Raw genomic sequence first — 21,183 nt, forward strand, 5'->3', positions numbered from 1 at the left:
TTTGACTATCGTTATGATCGAACTTTAATTTCAATATTATGTACGAAAATTCATGAGCTCAAAGATTTTATGACTTTAATATTTGTAGCAGTCCTCGAGGAGGTCTACTCACTAGTAAAGTATTTTCACGCTTGAGTAACTGTAAACCAACGCTACATAAATATCCCTAGTGTTTCTAAAATTACTCGAGAATAATGCATATTTTTATGATTGTTTTCGCATAAACCGGATCAAAAGTTGACTTTAATATTTTCTTGCTATACTAACGTAATTATTCATTATTTCTTTATAAGTGCTGGTACAAAAGATCTCATTCGTACACAAATTCTCGCATAGTCTCAACTTTACACATATTCTCCACTCATGCTCTAGAAATTTAAGAATACACTAAAGTCGCTTTTTACGCGGGGGATACGTGCCGCCTCGTAAATTTCGAAATCCGCGTGAATTCCGGAATTCGCGTAAAAAAACGCGTAAACTCCGGAATCCGCGTAAAAAACCGCGTAAACTCCGGAGTCCGCGTAAAAAAACGCGTTAATTCCGGAATCCGCGCAAAAAAACCAGCGTTAATTCTGTATTCCACGGAAACCGAAATCCGCGCAAAAAAAAATACCGCGTTAATTCCGGAATCCGCGTAAAAAACGCGTAAATTCCGGAATCCGCGTAAAAAACCGTGTAAATTCCGGAATCCGTGTAAAAAAACGCATAAAAAGCGACCTTCGTGTACACTTTTACGCAATACACATCGTAAAACAGTATGACATAATCGAATAGGTTTAGTTTTTAAACTTGTTTGTATATTCCACCAGTACCCTTACTTTTCGCGAAAACAATTCAATTTTCACTCTGAACAAGTGCAATCAAACTTTCGGTTGTCATCAACTACGTTCGGTTGTCATCAACTAACGTTGTCTCAAATGAAAGTATGATTTTTTCAACCCTATAATCTAATACATTTGCAGTTTTGCTCATTCTCCACGGATGAAACCGTATTAAATATCACCTAAACTTTGATTACAGTTTAACACAACAATTATATTACAAAAGTTCACATCAATGGACAACGTAATCCTAATTCCCTAACAAAAAAAACACAACAATACATGAAATTTTAAAAAGATCAAACGGTTAAATCCAAAATTAAAAATGGTCGATTGAATGATTCCCCGTTTTTATCGAATTGCACAATTGGTAGTGTTTCTAAAACGTCACTACTTTTGCGGTATATGAAACTGTAGAAATAAAATTTAATCTAAATGCGGGATAAAATAACAGATGATAACCAATTAGATGGCTATCAAGGGCACGGAAATCTGTGTTTTACAGATTTTTACGATAACAAATTTTTGGAAAATACAGCAAAATCACAGATTTCTACCAATTTAATTTTTTTGTTTTGTTCAGATTGTTAATTTACATTTAGATTGTAAATTTAGTTTTGAATTGATGCGGGTTTCACTCAAAACCCGTCGCTTATTTCATTTTACTGCACATATTGTACTGTCTGAAGGCAACAGGGGATTCAAATGCTCTACACAGATTTTCTATCGGATATTCTGCCGATCTTTCGATTAATAGTAGTTGGTTGATAATTCTACATAACACGTATTGTGAATTGTGATATAGTTTTGAGCAGAATCTTCATCGTAAAAATCAAAATGAATCCATAAGGCGAACACCATAAAGTACTTCATGCATGTAGGGGGGAGGGGAGTTGAGTAAATCGTGACGATTAGTGACGTAGAGGAGAGTGGGGGGGTATAACGTTGTGTGACGTAATATGAAAAATATTTAAAAATAAAAAATTGAGTGGAAAAATAATTTAGTTTACCTCCTCTATATTCACAAACTTTTGGTTAATATTTAAACTGAAGCTAATTCGACACACACAATAACAGCATAGAAAATTCTGCCGAAACTAGTTACTCTAAAGCATCAGCGAAAGTCCTGGAGTGACATTGCGCATTTTATTTCGAGTAACTCGACCAAAACTAAATGATCGCTGGTGGGCGTTATGTTTCGTTTTTCGTATTTTTTCGACTTTGCGGGTTGGATGAGCCGACGGACAAATGACAATGACAGCTCCTTTTGAGCTTAAAGCAAAACTGGCAGTATGTGACGTGCTCGAAAATAGCGAAAATCGTTCGAATCGAGCTGCACAATGCCACCCCTGATTCATCAAATGTGTCTGACGCAGTATTGCCACATTTTTATCTGTACTGGAAGCTGCATAAATCCGCTTCATTCGTATTTCCGTCAAAACTTTGTTCCATTGGAATATAGTTGTTTATTTTGTAAACCTGTGATAAAACAATTTCAACGACGTTCGTTCACTGTTTTGAGAAAACTGTGACTGCATTGACTCTGTTAATATTAGTTCTGTACTACTAGCTCGCTTGTCAATGAAACTTTAGATTACGAGATCGCGTTCATTGTATCGTCACTATGTCTGTTTCAAAGTTAAGTCTAATATTCTCTAGCAATTTGAAAAATCTGTACTTGTCTGTACTTTTTCACAAAAATCTGGCTACAATGGTCTGACGAGCTTGAGTTAATGCATAAAAAATACATGGATATGAAAAAAGCTCCCATTTACATATCTAACGCTGATAAAACATATCCGATTACAGTAATCAGAGACCATTTCTAAAATCCGTGGAATTTATTAACCATTTTCTTTTTTTTGTGATTTTTTCTTGGTATATTAGGTACTCCGATTTGTAATATCTAACGCTAATAAAACATATCCGATTACAGTAATCGGAGACCATTTCTAGAATCCGTGGAATTTATTAACCATTTTTTTTTTTTTGTGAATTTTTCTTGGTATATTAGGTACTCCGATTTGTAATTTGACAAAATGTTCATTAGATACAAACTTCGCAGCCAACTATTCTAATGTACAATACAATTGGGGGGCTAGCACTACCATCCTACTGACACTCAAAGTTTCCCCCAAGCTGGGATTTCAACTTACATTGATTGACTTGTTAGGTCGGTATCGAACCTCGAGACCTACTGGCAGACACTTTGAGGCAGGACACTCACGGTTCAAATTTTATAATAGGGGAGGAGAGTTGCTGTAACGTGACGTACATCTTCAGGGGGGTTCGTCAATGTGTGACAAAATGTGACAAGGGGGAGAGGGGGAGTAAAATTGAATCAAAATTTGCGTGACGTACTTTATGCATGTCGCCTAACAGCATTGACATTCTTTATAGTTTGATTCTACTATTATATCGGAGTGAGACTCTGCTTATAGCTATAATCCACCGTTGCAAATCGTAAGCGTTACATGTTTCTGCACATTTCAGTTTTAAAGGATATATAATTCATTGTCTTTTATCCGTGTCAGCGTAATTAATTTATCTGTATCAATAAATTTCAGCCATTAACGGACAACACATTCAAGTAAACACGGATCCAGCAAGAGTTGTCGTCATAGAAAATCAAAGAAACGTCAGTCTCATGTGTCGGGTCGGCCGTCCTATCCAGATTTGCACGTAAGTAAAAGATAGAAAACATTCAATGAAAGTGAAATTGACACGTTCCATCACAACATTGCAATGCTTTGACATTTATTTTTGTGGTAAAGTTAGTTCAACTCGTAAAATTGCCTATAAACTTCTCAATATTATTGCAGCGCTGTCAAGAATAATATTTTCCGATTAGAACGAAACAAGTTGATTATACTTGCTTCAAATAAATCATTCTAAAAATTCACCGGGTGGCGTTGCAACGTGCAAGAGTTCTTTTTTTTTCAGTAAAACACTAGAACTTCCTGATGTATTCAATTGCGGGCTTAGGGATAGTGTACATCTGTACAAGAAGTAACGGAAACATTTTAATTTTAAGCAAATAGATCTTCATGTACAAAACCTTATTGAAACAATTATGGGAATAGTTCATTTCTTTATAAACTTACACTTCGAATAAGGGGAAGTGTGTTTTGGAAAAAAAACTTGAGAGGTACAGTAGTATTATTATAAAAGAATACAACGAAAATATATTTTCAATATTTTTCGCGTCGCATGAATTCAAGATTCGAGCTACTTTAAGTAAAAATTAAGTCAATTAATTGATAGTTTCATCGTATTACTAGCAAAACTTCACGTAAGAAACGCTTATCACCCCGGGGTAATATGAGCTTTTTTTGTTAGGGAATCAGAATTACGTTGTCCATTGATGTGAACTTTTGTAATATATCCCAGTCAATTGCTGTATGTGTCCCCTTGCAAAATACAATGACTACTATTGTTGAGTGATCAGGTACCTGCACCGGCACGCTCCCAGTCAGGTGAAATATGGTTTATGAAGCCAATCACCTTCCCAGGATTCAAAGACCAAATCTCTTTGGGCTGTAAACAGCCACTGCCAAGAAACCTTGATCTGCGTTTAAATAATGCACCACAACTGCACAGCAGATGTTCCGATGTCTCGCTTTCCATATTACAAAAGCGACAGATATCATCCTGAACCCGGCCAATGTTCTTTAAATGATATCTACTCGGACATTGCCCCGTTACTAGGCCGACGTATGCACAAAGAGCTTTTTTGTTGAGCTCTAGGAGCTTTTTCGAATGATTCTCGTTTGGTGTTATAAATCTTTCAGATTAGGAACACTTTTTGACATCCAACCAATTGGTTATCACCTTTTGTTCCTCCCAGCGTTTAAGCTCCATTTTGACTGCACAGTTTGATATACCGCAGAAAGGTTCTGGGCCGATAAACTGTGAGTTAGATCCTTGTTTTGCAAGTTCGTCTGCCTTTTCATTCCCACCAATGCCACAATGTCCTGGAACCCAATACAAATTTACTGAGTTTGTTTGACATAGCTGTCGCAATGTGAGAATACATTCCCAGGCAATCTTGGATGTACATTTATAAGCATCAAGTGCTTTCAGCTCTGTTTGACTGTCAGAGAATATACAAATATTTGCATGTTTGTATTTCCTAGTCAGGCACACATTCGCACATTCAAGGTTTGCAAAAATCTCTGCTTGAAACACTGTTGGCCAGTGTCTCATTGCCACTGAAACATAAATTCCAGGGCCGAAGATTCCTGCACCAGTTTTGGTACCTATTTTTGAGCCATCTGTGAAAAATATCGTTGAACCGGGACGGACATCAGGAACTTCGACTTCCCAGGCTGTACGCGACGTTTCGCATACCTTGTAGGGAATATATTGTCCTGAGGTGCCATCCAGTTTCCATTCATACTCATCACTGGCCCTCTTTTAAAAAAGTTCAGTATAGTCAGGTGACCCACAAAATCACCTGACCAGATAGTTTTTGTTCCTTTGAGCCTCAAGGCACTCTTTTCTGCTTCTAGTTGCTCGTATTCGTACAACGACAGCAGATGAAGAATTGCATCAAGAGCTTTTGACGGGGTGCTTTTCATTGCTCCTGTTATAGCAATGCACGCAAGTCGTTGAACTTTATCTAGCTTTGTTCTAGCGGTGGACTCTTTGGTTTCTGGCCACCACACTAACGCAGCGTAGGTCAGTTTTGGACGTATAATAGATGTGAATATCCACATCACCATTTTCGGTCTCATGCCCTACTTTCTCCCAACGGGTTTGGAGCACAATCATAATGCACTGACCGCCTTGTCGATTGCATAGTCAAGATGTGCATTCCAGTTTAGCTTGGCATCAAGGACACTAACGCAGCGTAGGTCAGTTTTGGACGTATAATAGATGTGAATATCCACATCACCATTTTCGGTCTCATGCCCCACTTTCTCCCAACGGTTTTGGAGCACAATCATAATGCACTGACCGCCTTGTCGATTGCATAGTCAAGATGTGCATTCCAGTTTAGCTTGGCATCAAGGACACTAACGCAGCGTAGGTCAGTTTTGGACGTATAATAGATGTGAATATCCACATCACCATTTTCGGTCTCATGCCCCACTTTCTCCCAACGGTTTTGGAGCACAATCATAATGCACTGACCGCCTTGTCGATTGCATAGTCAAGATGTGCATTCCAGTTTAGCTTGGCATCAAGGATATCGCCTAAGTATTTAACCTGTTCACTGAATGGAATTTCTACATCTCCAAGCTTGAGAGTTTTCAGATTGAATTTCCTCTTTCTAGTGAAAGATACGATTATAGCTTTTGTCGGATTAATGCTGAGACCCTCCTTAATACACCAAGACTGGGTACACTTCAGAGCCTCCTGCATTCTTTCCGAAACTATGTTGTCGAACTGTCTTCTTACCAAGTTGACTATGTCATCTGCAAAACCCACAACTTCGAAACCTTTTGCTTCTAAGCTTTTGAGAAGATCGTCCACCACCAAAGACCACATAAGTGGCGAAAGAACACCTCCTTACGGACATCCTTTCGTTGCCCTTACCGTAATAGACGAACCTCCAAACTCAGAAGTGATTTCTCTTTTTGCAAGCATGGTATGAATCCAGTTAACAATACTCGTGTGAAATCTTTTGTTCTTCATTGCACTAGACATTGAAGAATAGGACGCATTATCAAAAGCACCTTCAATATCGAAGAAAGAGCACAGAGCAATTTCTTTAGCTGAAAGAGGCATTTCAATTTTCATGACCAGCGTATGAAGCGCTGTGATAGTGGCTTTTCCACTTTGATAGGCAAACTGAAACTTTGAAAGCGGTTTTGTTTGCATGTAAGATGTATGAATAAAATCATTCAGCACTTTTTCCATTGTCTTCAACAAAACCGAAGAAAGACTTATGGAATATGAGCTAATCTCGAGATATATCATTTCTACGAAAAGTTAATCACGAATATTTTCGTAAAAATGTTATATCTCGAGATTGGCTTATATTATTGCTAGAAAAATTCAATGGTGAGCTGTTCGTCATATATTCCATCAGTTTGAGGAAAATAACTATTTCTACAAGCATCGTAGCGCCTTCCGGTCTTCAGAAGATTGTTTCCTAGGAAGTACCTACAAATATCATGTATTGAAATATTTTTAAGAGCCAACTGGCCATCTCTAGTTTTAACAAAGTGGATTTTCCCATGTAAAATCGTATGTTTCACCAATCAATCTGAAAATTTACGCAGTTGTTGTAGGACCCATAAGGAACATATTATTTCTAGAAAAATTCAATGGTGAGCCATTCGTCAGATATTCCATCAGTTTGAGGAAAATAACTTTTTCAACAAGCATCGTAGCGCCTTAATTTTATCAGAAAGTCTTCAGAAGACTGTTTCCCAGGAATTTCCTACAAATATCATGTATTGAAATATTTTTAGGAGCCAACTGGACATCTCTAGTCTTAACAAAGCGGATTTTCCAATATAAAATCGTATGGAAACTTTGAAAATCGGGCGCAAAAATATAGTTTCACCGATCGATCTGAAAATTTATGCAGTTGTTGTAGGACCCATAAGGAACACCATCGCTTTTTTTTTCATATAACCGTGTCCCAGTCTAATGCAGGTAACATATTTCATCTAATCATCTAATTCGAAAATGAACGAACATGGGGGGTAAACAAAAACCGGTAGAAAATAAAAATACATTGTTTACCCTAGCTAATTGCTACCGAAAATATTTTTGCTAATGTCAACTGCCTGGGACCTATTACGGCAGGTAAACTTTCTTTCCTGCAACAGGCAATGTTCGATCTTATGAGCGCCATATTGCAGGCAAATTTAATGTTCGAAGCAATTCAAATTAGAATAAATTTTACTTGAAATTGCTTCTGATGTAAAATTTAGCAATGATTTTAAATAAAAAAATCAAAATTTTAAACTGGAATGGTCGCTCACTGAAAGCCAATGAGGATAAGCTTTTTAATTTTTCAACAGTAAATAATGTGCATATTGCGATCATTACTGAAACATTTTTGAAGCATTTGAATTTTAGATATGATCCCAATTACGTGGTTCATAGATATGATAGAATTCAGGATTTCGGTGGTGGAGTAGTAATTATTATCCATCGCCGAATCAAACATCGTGCTCTTTCCCATCTTGAGACGAAAGTTATTGAAACTTTGGGAATTGAAGTGCAAACTGAACTTGGGATTTTATTTATTGCTGCAGCATATTAACCATTCCAATGCACACGCGAGTACAAAAATTATTTTAAACGTAATTAACAAAAACTCACCAGAAATCGTTCAAATTTTTTTTATAATCGGCGATTTTAACGCTAAACATCGATCATGGAATAATTCTCAAAGTAACTCCAATGGCAAAATTTTATTCAATGATTGTTCCTCAGGATACTATTCTATTTTGTATCCGAATAGTCCTACATGTTTTCCTATTGTAAGAAATCCATCAATAATCGATTTGGTACTAACAGATCAAAGTCATGTATGTAGTGAATTGATCACACATGCTGGTTTTGATTCTGACCATCTTCCAATAACTTTTTCTATATCACATGAACCACTTTTAAACCCTATGAGCTCTGTTTTTAACTATAACAAGGCTAATAGGGAAAGATATAAAACTCGTATTGAGAGTAATTTCAATAATGAGCTGGATTTGCAAAACGAAGTGAATATTGATTCCGCTTTGGAAGCATTTAAATGTGCAATTATTGAGGAATTATTCTGTTCCAAAGGCTCAAGTGAAATTTGATTCACCAATAATTGACGAAAATGTTCAACTTCTAATTCGTTTGAAAAAATGTCCGCAGACGTCAATATCAACGTTCTCGTGACCTTATTTTTAAAATTATTTATAAAGATTCACAGAAAGAGATTAAACATACATTTACTCTTCTGAAAATCAAAATTTTTAGACTAAAGTTAATTCTTAAGAAACTTTCAAACCATATTCCAGTTTTAAAAGGTGGTGAACGTTTTCTTGTATCCAATGAACAAACAACACTGCGACCAGTGCTTAGATCTATTGTGATATTGCCCAGGTGTTTTCTGTACTCCGCTTTTCATATTATTAGCAGAAACACTATTGGAGTAAGTGATACGCTTATCATTCATATCAGTGCTTGTGTGTAATTACCTTTTCGTTTCAAGCTTACTGCTCTACTATACCGAGCCTCTGTCCATCCTAACAATATCGCCTAGTAACAATTCCCTGGAGAGAACTTTCATATGTTTCTCACACCAGTTTTATTATAATAGGGACTTATTTTTGTTAGAGGGAGAGTCAGCAAGGGTACTGTAGAATCCAGATTGAAGGAAGGGTACTTGGTGGGGAGCCTGAGAATAAACCCATGCTTAAAAGTCCTTTGACAACCAAATGGCCTGATTCTACTAAGATTCGAATCCACGACCACCCGCTTACCGAAGCGGACTCTGTAACCTTGCGGCTACGGTGCTCCGGAGCTGAATGAGATTAAATCAATTAATAAAAATTTTAAAAATATGAAAGCACCTGGTGACGATGGAATCTTTAACATATTAATCAAACATTCCCTGAGAGGACAATGGAATTTTTAGTAAAAATTTTCAATTGCTGCTTCAAAACTGCATATTTTCTCAAATTATGCAAAAATGCAAAAAACTCCAATTTTAAAGCCGGATTCAAGTTATCGACCAATCAGTTTGCTTTCTTCAATAACTAAACTCTTTGAGAGAATTATTCTTAACAGGATGATGTCACACATTGACGAAAATTCAATTTTCGCAGATGAACAATTTGGATATCGCCATGGGCATTCCACAACTCATCAATTGCTCAGAGTTACTAATATGATACGAGCTAACAAATATTAAGGTTATTCCTCTGAAGCTGCTCTTTTAGACATAGAAAAAGCATTTTAAAGTGTTTGGCATAAAGATTTGATTGCGAAATTGCAAGCTTTTAATTTTACAACTTTCCTATTAAAATTTTAAAAAATTATCTTACTGATCGAGCTCTGCAGGTTGTCTATCAGAATTCAAAATCTGAGAGGATCCCACAGAGTGTGGGAGGGGGGGGGGGTTATATATCATTCGGCACCAAAATTGGAATTTCTCCGAAGTGACACTAGATGAATAATTCTCCCAAGTTTGAACAAAATATGTGGTGGTCATGTCCAAGTTTGTGCTTATTCGTGGGCCTTCGTATGGAATGGCCTATTTTCAATTTTTTTTATTCAGAAATCGAAGTTTCGGCACTTATGCGAAATCTCGTCGCTGTCCATACAAGTTATAGTGAGCGAAAATTATTATCTCTCAAATTTCTAACAATTTTAAAGAGGATTTCGTGTGAGAGCGAACAAGCATCGAAGTCTCTTTCAACAATGGCAAGGCCAATTTATTATCATATATCATCAAATATTATCGAATATCATTAACTATCGATAACACTAAACGATTCTATCTATAACCGGCAGCTTTCGATACTATCGATAATTATCGATAGGTTTCCCATCCCTAACTGGGGTCATTTCAAACGTCAATAAACCACGAGGGGGATTTCGATGAACAGCAGTCTAGTGCTGCGTTAATCGTCAGGCAGAAAGTTCTATTCGTGTTGTCACTGTTTATGTTGCTATTAGATCGCAAACTAGAAGGTTAAACTAGAAAGTTAACCGCGAAACCAACAAGGATCAGCATGACCCTTTAATGTTCCCGATCGACGATTGTTGTCTTTTTAACTGGGAATCATCCCAGTTAGCGAGCGCCCGGTTGAAGCGTGCCCAGTGAGCGAACAGTTACTGTATCAAAACAAAAACTTACCACGCATTGTTTTGTCTTTGCGGTGGATAATAAGTTCTCGCAGAAACCACACGCAAAAGTCTCAGGACACGCAATGTTCATTTAATGCGACTATTGAACTATTTTCACAATGATTTTATTTTATTTTATGCCACAGAGTAACCCTGCCAAATCGAGATCAACAGGTGTTGTTAGATCCAAACGCTCCACCCAGAGATGGTCTACAATACTTCGGACCAGGTTTCAATGCCGGAGTATGTGGCGTAACAATTGATCGAATATCGACAGCACACAACGGTCAGCTGAAATGTTCACTATTCATAGACGGTGTTAGTGCGGAAAGCTATATCGATGTGGTGGTGGCAGGTTTGTATTTTCGATTACATGTGACTAAGTTAACTCGAACTGTTTGAAAGCATGGTTTTATCACGAAATTCACAGTGGCTCCTACAAACCCCAAAATCGAGACGTATCCTGAACGGGTGTCGTTTGAGGTAGATTCAAAATTAATGGCCAAATGTATTACCGAAAATGGTAACCCAGGAGCAGTTTTAGCTTGGTATTTGGGTAAAATTTATTTTGATTAAACGTCGGAAAAAAGTTAATTCACCTTTTTTTTATAGAGGATGAACCCTTGTTTCAGGGTGTTGGAAGACCACAGGAAACCCAAGAGGCGGACCAACCTGGTGTCACAAATATTCTTACTTTAGAACGATCAATTCAGGCCAGTGATAGTGGTAAACGATTAATCTGTGAAGCCAAGCACATCGCATATCCGGAAAGAGTTTCAAAGACTTCTCGACAAATAACAGTTAACTGTGAGTTCACAATTGTTCTATCGAAATCTCAGTGATATTACCATGTTCTTATTTAATATTTTAGTTGCACCACAAGCTCTCCCAGAAACTACTGTTCACGGGCTGACGTTAGGGCGTACTGTAGATGTCACTATCACTATTCGCTCAAATCCATTGCCACATGCCTATTGGTCGGTGGACGGTGTGGAAATCGAACAAGGCATGGAAAGTGGTCGTTTGTCAGCTCGCATTCCGGAACCGTTGGTATGATTATTTAGATTTATATGTTGTCGTTCGCTTCAACAGAAATTGATTTTCAGGGTAATGATTCTTATAATATGACCCTTACAATTGCTGGTCTCACTTTGGAAGACCTATCAAAAACCTATTTTCTACGAGCCGTTAACCAAGTGGGAACGCAGGATTACACTATTATGTTGAGCTCAATGGAGGCTGAAGTCGATGAATCTGGTGGTGTCGGAATTGGAGGAATCATAGGCATTGTACTGGCAGCACTTATAATCCTAACAGCCGTGGCACTGATTATTGTAGCCCGAGCTACCGGTAGATGGTGCTTCCGAGGTAAGCAACCTTAGTGTTGTATTATTTATTTTTAAGTTAAGGTCGATTGGTAATTTTAAGTGTGAACTAGCTGAATTATAATATTTGCTTCTCCATTAAAAATCAGCTGAAATGTTTCGCAAAAATTTCAAAAACAAAAACAAAAATTATTCAATGTCTTCCAAACCAAGCTGAACTCGATAATCAAAATTTTTGTTTCTATTTTACATAAACAGATTTTCATTCTGCTAAATTTAACCAGAACTTACTAAATTTAACCAGAACTTACTTTCGGTTTTCTTCTCTCTTTCTCTTTTATCGCTCTACTTTTTTTCAGTAAGCTTATATACTTAAGAACATAACAATTCGCGACCCAAAATATTCACGATGCAAAAAACAGAATGTGTTCAGAATGTCAAATCCATGAAGTGATTAAATTTAATACATGTTTATAACAAACACACATCGAATGTAAGCTCAAATCATCAAATCATATAACTCTTTTAGTTCTCCTCGAATACTTAAATTAAGTACTTATGATTATAAGTGAAAACTTTAAGGACAAACACACACACACACACACACACACACACACACACATATATATATATATATATATATATATATATATATATATATATATATATATATATATATATATATATATATATATATATATATATATATATATATATATATATATATATATATATATATATATATATATATATATATATATATATATATATATATATATATATATATATATATATATATATATATATATATATATATATATATATGTTTATCTCTGATCTCCGCTGTAAAGTTTTGCCCACTTTAACAACTCATGTCTGTACAAAAAATTGAAAATGTCAGTAGGAAAAAATCAGCAGTAATATGTTTCCAACAAGGTCGAAAACTTATTTTTATGAATAAATCTACTATGGCTGAATTTGTGAAGCTATACAACTATACAAAACGAAAAAATGAATATGTTGCTAAAAAAAGTTTGTTTACAAGTGCATGTATGCTCATCCGTTGAATATAAAAAAAGCATGGAATGATGAAGATTTTCGTTACGATTTCGAAAGTGTCGCACTAACTATTCAGCCTGTATAATACTACTACCACTGTAGAAACTATACACTAACTAGATTAAGGAATGATATAATACGCACGAATCTGGACCGCCGAGAAACTAATCACCATCTTCAGTCGAAGAAACCGCATTTAACATAATCGAGAATAGAATTGATATCAGTGATTTAGTATGAAGCTATGAAATGCGCAAACAATTTTCATCGTACATACGACAGGTTTGTACACAAATGCTATGATTTACACCCTTTAAGTTATTTTTTCTAATATTTTTTTGCACTCTGGTTAGTCGGCAGTATTTGTAACTAATAGCTTTTTTACAATTCATTCGACTCTCAAAGGCATTAATTCGCACATTTTTTAACATTGTATAACAATATTTTATTTTCATAATTAAACGCATTAAACACAGTCATGCCAAGTTATTTAAACAAGCACTACGTATACTACAAACTGAACCAAACGCCCTTTTTTTTCAATTGTTTTTCAACACCAGTGAATGTTCAAATTGATAAACCATCTTTCATGAAAAAACGAAACATAAATTCTCAGTAGCAACTTGCAGAAAACATACGGGGTGGTTAAACTTTGAACGCCGATTACTCGAAATAATGTTTTAGGCGCTTGGTTCGGTCTGGTCGCACGCCGACCATATGAGACAAAAAATAGATTACATGAAACAATCGATAAATGATAAATTTTACAGAACAAAATTATCATTTTTATAGGCATTGTCATCTAAATAAGTAATATTGGTGCTTACCTAACTAGTCAGTAAGTATAAAGTCACAGTGCCTCTTGCCGTATCAAACTGTTGCCGTATCGAACCCGTTTATTTGGTTTTACCAAAGTTTTTTCAACTTGATTTAAGATAATGTTTCTATACAGCTAAAGGTTTGTTAACTACAATGGATGGTTTTTAAAGACCAGACGTTCAAATTCGAGTGGCTACGATTTCAATGAAATGTACACATATTTGCCTTAGCAAACTGAGTGCTTTCTGCGAGTGGCGAATTTTTTATTATCTTATTTAACTTTTTTTTACTCAAAAATGATTTTCTGAAAGATATCATGAATATAGAATGGAATAGAGTTGTAAGTAAAATTATCAGATGTAGCTTCAATTCCTTCCGCTTTGGTTCTTATTTTGTTGATTTTCTGATCCGTTTCGCAAGTGAAAAAGAAGCAATTAAAAATGTAGAAATTGTGCATATTTGCTTGGTTTCACTAACGCTTGATAAATTGAAAAAAGTTTACAATATTAGTCAAAATAAAAAGGTTCTCTCCCCAGCCAAATATCATTTTCGGAATATCAGTGTTGTACCAGCTGGTGACGCTTCTGTAGTAAGCACTATGTCTGTCATTTTTTGCATTACGTTGTATATAGTCACACCTCGATATAACGTGATTTTGATACTACGTAGCTCGATGTTACATAACTTCTACCTTGATATAACGTTATTTGTTCACTTGAAACACGAAACTATCGACCTGAGGGATTTCAATGCGAAAAAAACAGAACCTTACGACAAAACATGCAAAAAGAAAAACGAATAAAATATGAATATGTATAAGAAAGGTTTAAATACATTGATACATAAATAAAGAGATTTCATGAGCTTTCAAATTAATTTAAATGATAACATTTTTCTACTGTTTTCCATGCTTTGATGTGATGCAACAAAAAAAAATCAGGTTCATTGAGACAATTTTAAGAAAAAACTAAGATTGGGCATCTTTTGAATTTTGATCTTATGTGCGATGTTTGGTTTAGTTATGAACGTTATTCAATGATATTTTAGTTTATCTTTTGGCAAGTAATAGCAGGAAAATTTTCTCATAGTTTACGCAAACCGCAGATAAACAAAAATGTTCATCCCAATGTATTATAAATGCAGATTGCCCACGCAACACCAACACCAATCGAACCACTATGGAATGTTCACGGTTTGCTCACAATTATTTGTAACTTTTATTCGCTGCTCAATCCACGAGCAGTATATAAATAAATCACACGTTAATAATTATTATATTGTCAATTCATTAGTACTAAATAATTTTTGCCTGATTCTATTCTCGATTACGTTACTCGGTCTCTCGTTACAGGCGCTTCGCTTAACGCCGATATCAATCCAGACTCGGAAGCTCAGATAACACCTCACTCACACGAGGAGGACCTGAATGATGAGAAGCTACAACAGCAAAATCCGGCTGCCAACTATGAGTCAGATGTGAAGGCACCGGTTATTGAACCCGACACGGATTGCGAACCATCCCAAAAAACCGGAATGTGTGAAAATGGGAAACAACAAACAACAACATTCGTAAACACTGGCAAGAGGCATGAAAATGGGAAAAACGATAACAAGTCTAACACTTCTGTTTAGTTTAGTAGAAAGAATTATCGGACCATGAGCAGTTGAACATAATTTTTCTGGAATTGACCTCTTTGAAACTTTTACTGCCTGTTCGCACTTGAAAATAAGATCTGATTAAAAGATGAATGTTCTATCATATAATTTATACACATGTTCTTGCATTTTACCCAGAGACTGATTCTCATGTTCTCATGTAATTAATCGTTATGTACTCGACAGGGTACCCGGGTACCTTTTCTGACTTTATTGCTTCAGAAAACAAGTATAACCTCAACTAAGTCAGTTGAAACTTATGGAATGCCCCTAACTAGTGGAAATAAACCATTCTCAATCATAAGCATAGCAGCAGGGGGGATCGGAGGGGGAGGCTTCGATTTTTTTTACCCCATGAATCGACAGGGTACCCGGGTACCGACAGCATGAAATGCTTCTTGCTTTTTCATTTCTTGACCGATTTTCGATCTTGGCCAAGAGATTGGAAAATCTGTCTACTTTTAGAATCCGGGACCACATCTGGTTCCTGTGAATCCGGATTGTCGGGAGCATGTTCCGGTGAGACAAATTAGTATAATTGTCAACAAAATCGATCAACATTGGTATCAAAATTCATTAAATCACTCCAGGAGTTGATTTTTAGTTATTTGGAGTCCATCTGATAAGTTGTCCAAAATAGCCATTTCGGAGCAGATTCCCGATCTTGAACATGGTCCCGAAGATCCGGTATACGGAAACCGTTTTGGGGACCAATAGCTCTTAAGGTCCCGTATTCTAAAAATAGACAAATTTTCCAATCTTTTGTCGGGTCAAGATCGAAAATCGGTCAAGAATTGAAGAAGTAAGAAGCATTTCATTTCGGTGGGTACCCGGGTACCCTACCGAGTACTTACGTGAGTTAAAACTGCCGAGTACATAACGGTTAAAGCGGTAAATATTTCTAAAACACGATCTACCAAATTTCGATGCAAAACTCATTCTATATGCAACCCAAACGTTACCCATCAAACGCAGGTATATTTTTTATTTTCGTACAAAGATTTTTCAATCAGTATTCGATACTTTGAAAAGTATTTACAATATACAAATTTTCACAGTGTCAATAATTTTTATAATCATTAACCTGGACTCTAATTTGAGGAACTAAAATGGCTAAACATACTAGCTTATACTTGATTTTGGAGAAAAAATATAAAAGCTTTGTATTTCCTAATTTTATGGATTTACGATGCTTAGCTCTTATAGTTCTGGGTCACTTACCAACTTACTTGTGATTGTGGTTACTTTGGACTTTAATTTGATTTTACTTTGGACTCTAATTTGAGGGACTCAAATGGCTAAACATTAGGGTGGGGAAAAGTGATCGATTTACCAAAACCAAGCTTTTTTGGTTCCTTTTGAGGCCCCAAACAACCCTAAACTTATCGAAAGTCGATTGGTTTTGTCTCCGCTTGGCGCATTGCATTTCAAATTTGTATGAAAATTTCTATGGGAAAACCTACTTTTTTGCATTTACCTATCTAGAGAGCTCAATAATGATCTAACAATGCACTACATTATGTTAATGTTAATAATGTGTTAATAATGATCTAACAATGCACTACATTATGTTAAAGTATAGTATTTTAGATGCCTAACAACTTTGCAGAAGGCACTGAAGAGCTAGGATGTCCATAAGAAGAGCTATAGCTATAGCTGTTCAAAGTTGAGTATGTCGATTTAAAAGCAGGAAATCTTGTTTTCTGCCAACATTACCAATGTACCGGCGTCAGTAGGATTTACATCAGAAGTAACCTGTTGTTACGAGTTTAAACACTCAGCTGGATCGAGCAAACAAATTTAGGTCAATATTCTAGGCATAGGTAGAATCTACAACGTGTTTCTGACTAACTGACTAACGCCGGTACCACTGCCAGTGTTGGCAGAAAAAATGATTTGCAACATAAATTCCGACATACTCAACTTTGAACAGCTCCAGTATTTTTTTAAGACACCCTAGCTCTTTAATGTCTTCGGCCAAGTTGTTAGGCATCAAAAAACCTACCATTTGAAGTCATGAAACCTATGGTTTGAGCCACTTTGAGCTCTTTAGAATGGAACATGCAAAAACATTGGGTTTTCCAGACAAATCTCAATATAAATTTGAAATGCAATGCGCCAAGCGAAGACAAAACTAATCGACTTCCGATAAATTTAGGATTATTTGGGGCTCCAAATACAACAACAAAAATTTGGTTCTGGCTTTCTGCTATCAAGTTTCGTTTTTTTCATATAACGATTCCCCACCCTACTAAACATACATGCAAACATAAAGCTTTGTATTTCCTAATTTTATGGTTTTACGATGCTTAGCTCTTATAGTTCTGGGTCACTTACCCACTTATTTGTTATTCTGGTTACGAAAGTAATCTTTGTTTATTTTCAAGCTAGCACAAAGAAATAAATAATAGAAAATAGATTTTTTTTGGTGCGCAGTTGGACCAACTATAAATAGATGTTAAAAGTCTAAAGAAATGTAGACTATGTTCAACTAAGAAAGCCTTAATAAAGCATTAACGGTCCATTATTAAAACAATAATAAGAAAATATTTTTCAAAATGTGGTCTGGTGGAATAATGTTTCTGCAGTAACAATGAAATATCAAATAGACTCAAAATTTTATTTAGAGTTAGTCAAGAACAACGTACTTAGGTAATAATAGCATCGGCTAACAAGCGAAAATAAGATCTTTCTCGTTTTATGAAAAATTATAATGGTTTATCAAAATTATTGTTATTTATGCATTTTGTGTTTACTATGAGATAAGTTTGTTGAGCTCAAATAGTAAAAGAAGCATGACCAGTCTCTTATTAGAAGAATATAAAAAAAATTCAAAATATGGTTCAGACCAATGCATGGTCACCTTAAAAAAGGAATCTCACAACGTTTAACGGTACTATGTTTTTACAGTAACAATGAAATGTCAAGTAGACTCAAAATTTTTTTAGTATTACTCAAGAAAAAAGTACTTAGGTGTTAAGGTGAAATGGTGTTGAAACCACGAATGACCAATATCAAACCAATACTGCGATGTTTTAACCCTGTACATATATTTTTATATGCGTAAAAGGATGCGTCAAATTGAATCTCGACTTTCAAATGATTGAAAATGCAACTTTTTCTTTATAAATTATCGATGATTGATCATTATGGTGTTAACACATCGATAAATAACAAAAACAAGTTTTAATATTTCTTCATTGATTAAGAAAAAAGACAAGAACAAACTGACGCATTGTTAGACGAAATGAGTGCAGTATTGCTGAAAGCGAGGAGTTAAATTGACACAGACTATCTTTCCAGGGTTAGGGGGACAAGATCCGGTAATAGTAATTGCGTCACCCGTGAACATGCTATTTCATGTTTGCTGTGGTGAAGCCACCACAGCAAACACAAAATAGCGTTTTAACAGGGAATACACTAACTATTTCCGAGTCTCGTGCTTTTGAAAATTCGAAGTGATGGCTTCAACACAATTTTACCTTAATATCATCGAATAACAAGTGAATACAAGTATTTTCTCGTTTTGTTATAATTTGTAGCGGTTTGCTGGAATTATTGTTATTTATTAATTTTGTATTTGCTGTAAGATAAACAATAGATAACCTTCATTCCCCACGTAGTAGTTTTTTATCGCTATCCTCAACAATAATGTAAGTATCAAAAAAGTTAGCTATAGTAACGCGAAAATAACAAATCATATGCACAAAGTGTCCATATACGATAGAAAGCTAAGAATATCTACTACAAACACTTTTACACTTTTAAAAACTAGGCCGTTACGGTGAATATATATATATATATATATATATATATATATATATATATATATATATATATATATATATATATATATATATATATATATATATATATATATATATATATATATATATATATATATATATATATATATATATATATATATATATATATATATATATATATATATATATATATATATATATATATATATATATATATATAAATACGAAAATAATTAGAATACAGTCAGAGGTATTATATACGAACGCTTTCCATCAAATTTCCGTGTTTTGTGATTTCTAGAACATTGTTTTCATTTCATTCCTGATGCTGCATTCCATTGTATGAAAACAACATTTTAGTATTTATTTGAACTTAGGTAAATTCGCATAATGAATTTGAGCTATAATCTCAGAACATCGTGAAAATAAACGTAAAAAAAATAGTAACAACAGACCTATAACCATGATTAAAAAACAAAATTAAATAAATGTTCCTTATTCACTCAATCATCACCTGCTTCAAAATAACGACCCATAAACCGTACATCATAAAATGAAATTTAGTAGGTATATCAATTTTTTCTGAAATATTCCTTAACCCAAACCGCAAACCATTTACATATATATCGTTTGTGGTGTACACGACAACTCAAGGACCATCTGCTAGCTCGTGAATACACTATATTATCTATTTTTTTTAGGTACAACCTACGTACTTTACATATCAGTAATGGGTTTTGTGATTTTTGACTATCGCAAACGTATATAACCTCTTGATAAAAAAAAAAAACAAAAATAACAAGCTCTATTGAAAAGCGACCCGGGTTTCATGATGCGAACTCAAATAGCATAAGTGACATATATCAAATCAGCCACAAAACAATGTTAAAACTATTTCAACGCACTCAAAGTATTATTTCTTAGGCTAGACCGTCCAGATGAAAATTAAGTTCCAGTAATAAATTAGTTATTAGGAGAAAAAAAACACATTTTAGCGAAGAAGCAGTTTTTTTAACAAAATGTATTTTTATATCAGCATAAATATTTCTATACACAAATGAAGTGTAAATATGTTTTTTTAAATAAATTTAGCAAAAAACATGAATAAACAATCTTAAGTCTCCAATTATTTTTATTCGTGCACGACAACAATAAACTCGTTCGATTTATTAAAAATTTGTTTTTTTTTTTAATCTTTTATTATAATTCTGTTGAATGTTCCTCACATTCCCTTAACAGAATAATAACTCTACTTTAAATTGAAATCGACCGGTAGTTTTTCCCTTTTTTATAATATTAAGTTATTTGATAGTTGATTCGAATGTGTGCTACTACAAAATACAACGATTTCAAGATATGATGAAAAAGTTCAACAAAAATTAGATACACATCATCACCCGCTTATATATCAATCTAAACAGATGTTTTTTTTTATTCAAGGAAAATCCATATCTACATCTGCGAGTAACGCAAGAATAGGAGAAACGTAAGTAATATTTACATTCATTTTTTTCTTCACAATTTCACACCATTAAACCATAATGAAAACATAATATGATACAGTAAATGAAATATCTGCTTGTTTTGGAAATTTCTGCCAAAGTTTGTGTAAAGATTGGATCAACGGTTAAGATGCAAAGATCAAAAATTCGCACCAACGTTTACTGTTTGTATATCTTTCCCATCCCCCTAACCTGCTGCGCTTTGTCTATGTTAAAAAAGGATAAACCTGGTTAAAGAATTTCAAATGAGATTCTGGGTCTGTGCCGTGCTTTCTGTAAAACACGAACTAGTAACACGATATCTTATCTTCCGTTTGTTCAAAGAGCACATTGAAAGTATACAAGCAAAGTGTATACGAGATGTTTATATCCTCTCATTAATAGAAAATCCATACTTTGTTTAAAGAATAAACTTTTGATTTTTCGACCAGCA

The 21,183-nt window shown here is 34.8% G+C and overlaps 1 protein-coding gene across 10 annotated transcripts in view; it reads left to right on the top strand.

Moving 5' to 3' along the window:
• LOC129721721 (fasciclin-3-like) overlaps nucleotides 1–21,183 on the top strand; it is a 67,891-nt gene that overhangs the window by 41,061 nt on the left and 5,647 nt on the right. For 9 of the 10 annotated variants that reach the window (XM_055674617.1, XM_055674616.1, XM_055674622.1 and 6 more), the window contains 7 exons: nucleotides 3,389–3,503; nucleotides 10,769–10,977; nucleotides 11,053–11,178; nucleotides 11,235–11,429; nucleotides 11,494–11,672; nucleotides 11,729–11,990; nucleotides 20,689–20,734. In XM_055674617.1, coding sequence (XP_055530592.1) covers nucleotides 3,389–3,503; nucleotides 10,769–10,977; nucleotides 11,053–11,178; nucleotides 11,235–11,429; nucleotides 11,494–11,672; nucleotides 11,729–11,990; nucleotides 20,689–20,734 — 1,132 coding nt within the window. Of the gene's footprint in view, nucleotides 1–3,388; nucleotides 3,504–10,768; nucleotides 10,978–11,052; nucleotides 11,179–11,234; nucleotides 11,430–11,493; nucleotides 11,673–11,728; nucleotides 11,991–15,176; nucleotides 19,290–20,688; nucleotides 20,735–21,183 lie in introns of those variants that run through there. The other variant, XM_055674624.1, reaches the window with a different exon arrangement.

The sequence above is a fragment of the Wyeomyia smithii genome, chromosome 2, assembly GCF_029784165.1.
Source record: "Wyeomyia smithii strain HCP4-BCI-WySm-NY-G18 chromosome 2, ASM2978416v1, whole genome shotgun sequence".
Lineage (NCBI taxonomy): Eukaryota > Metazoa > Arthropoda > Insecta > Diptera > Culicidae > Wyeomyia > Wyeomyia smithii.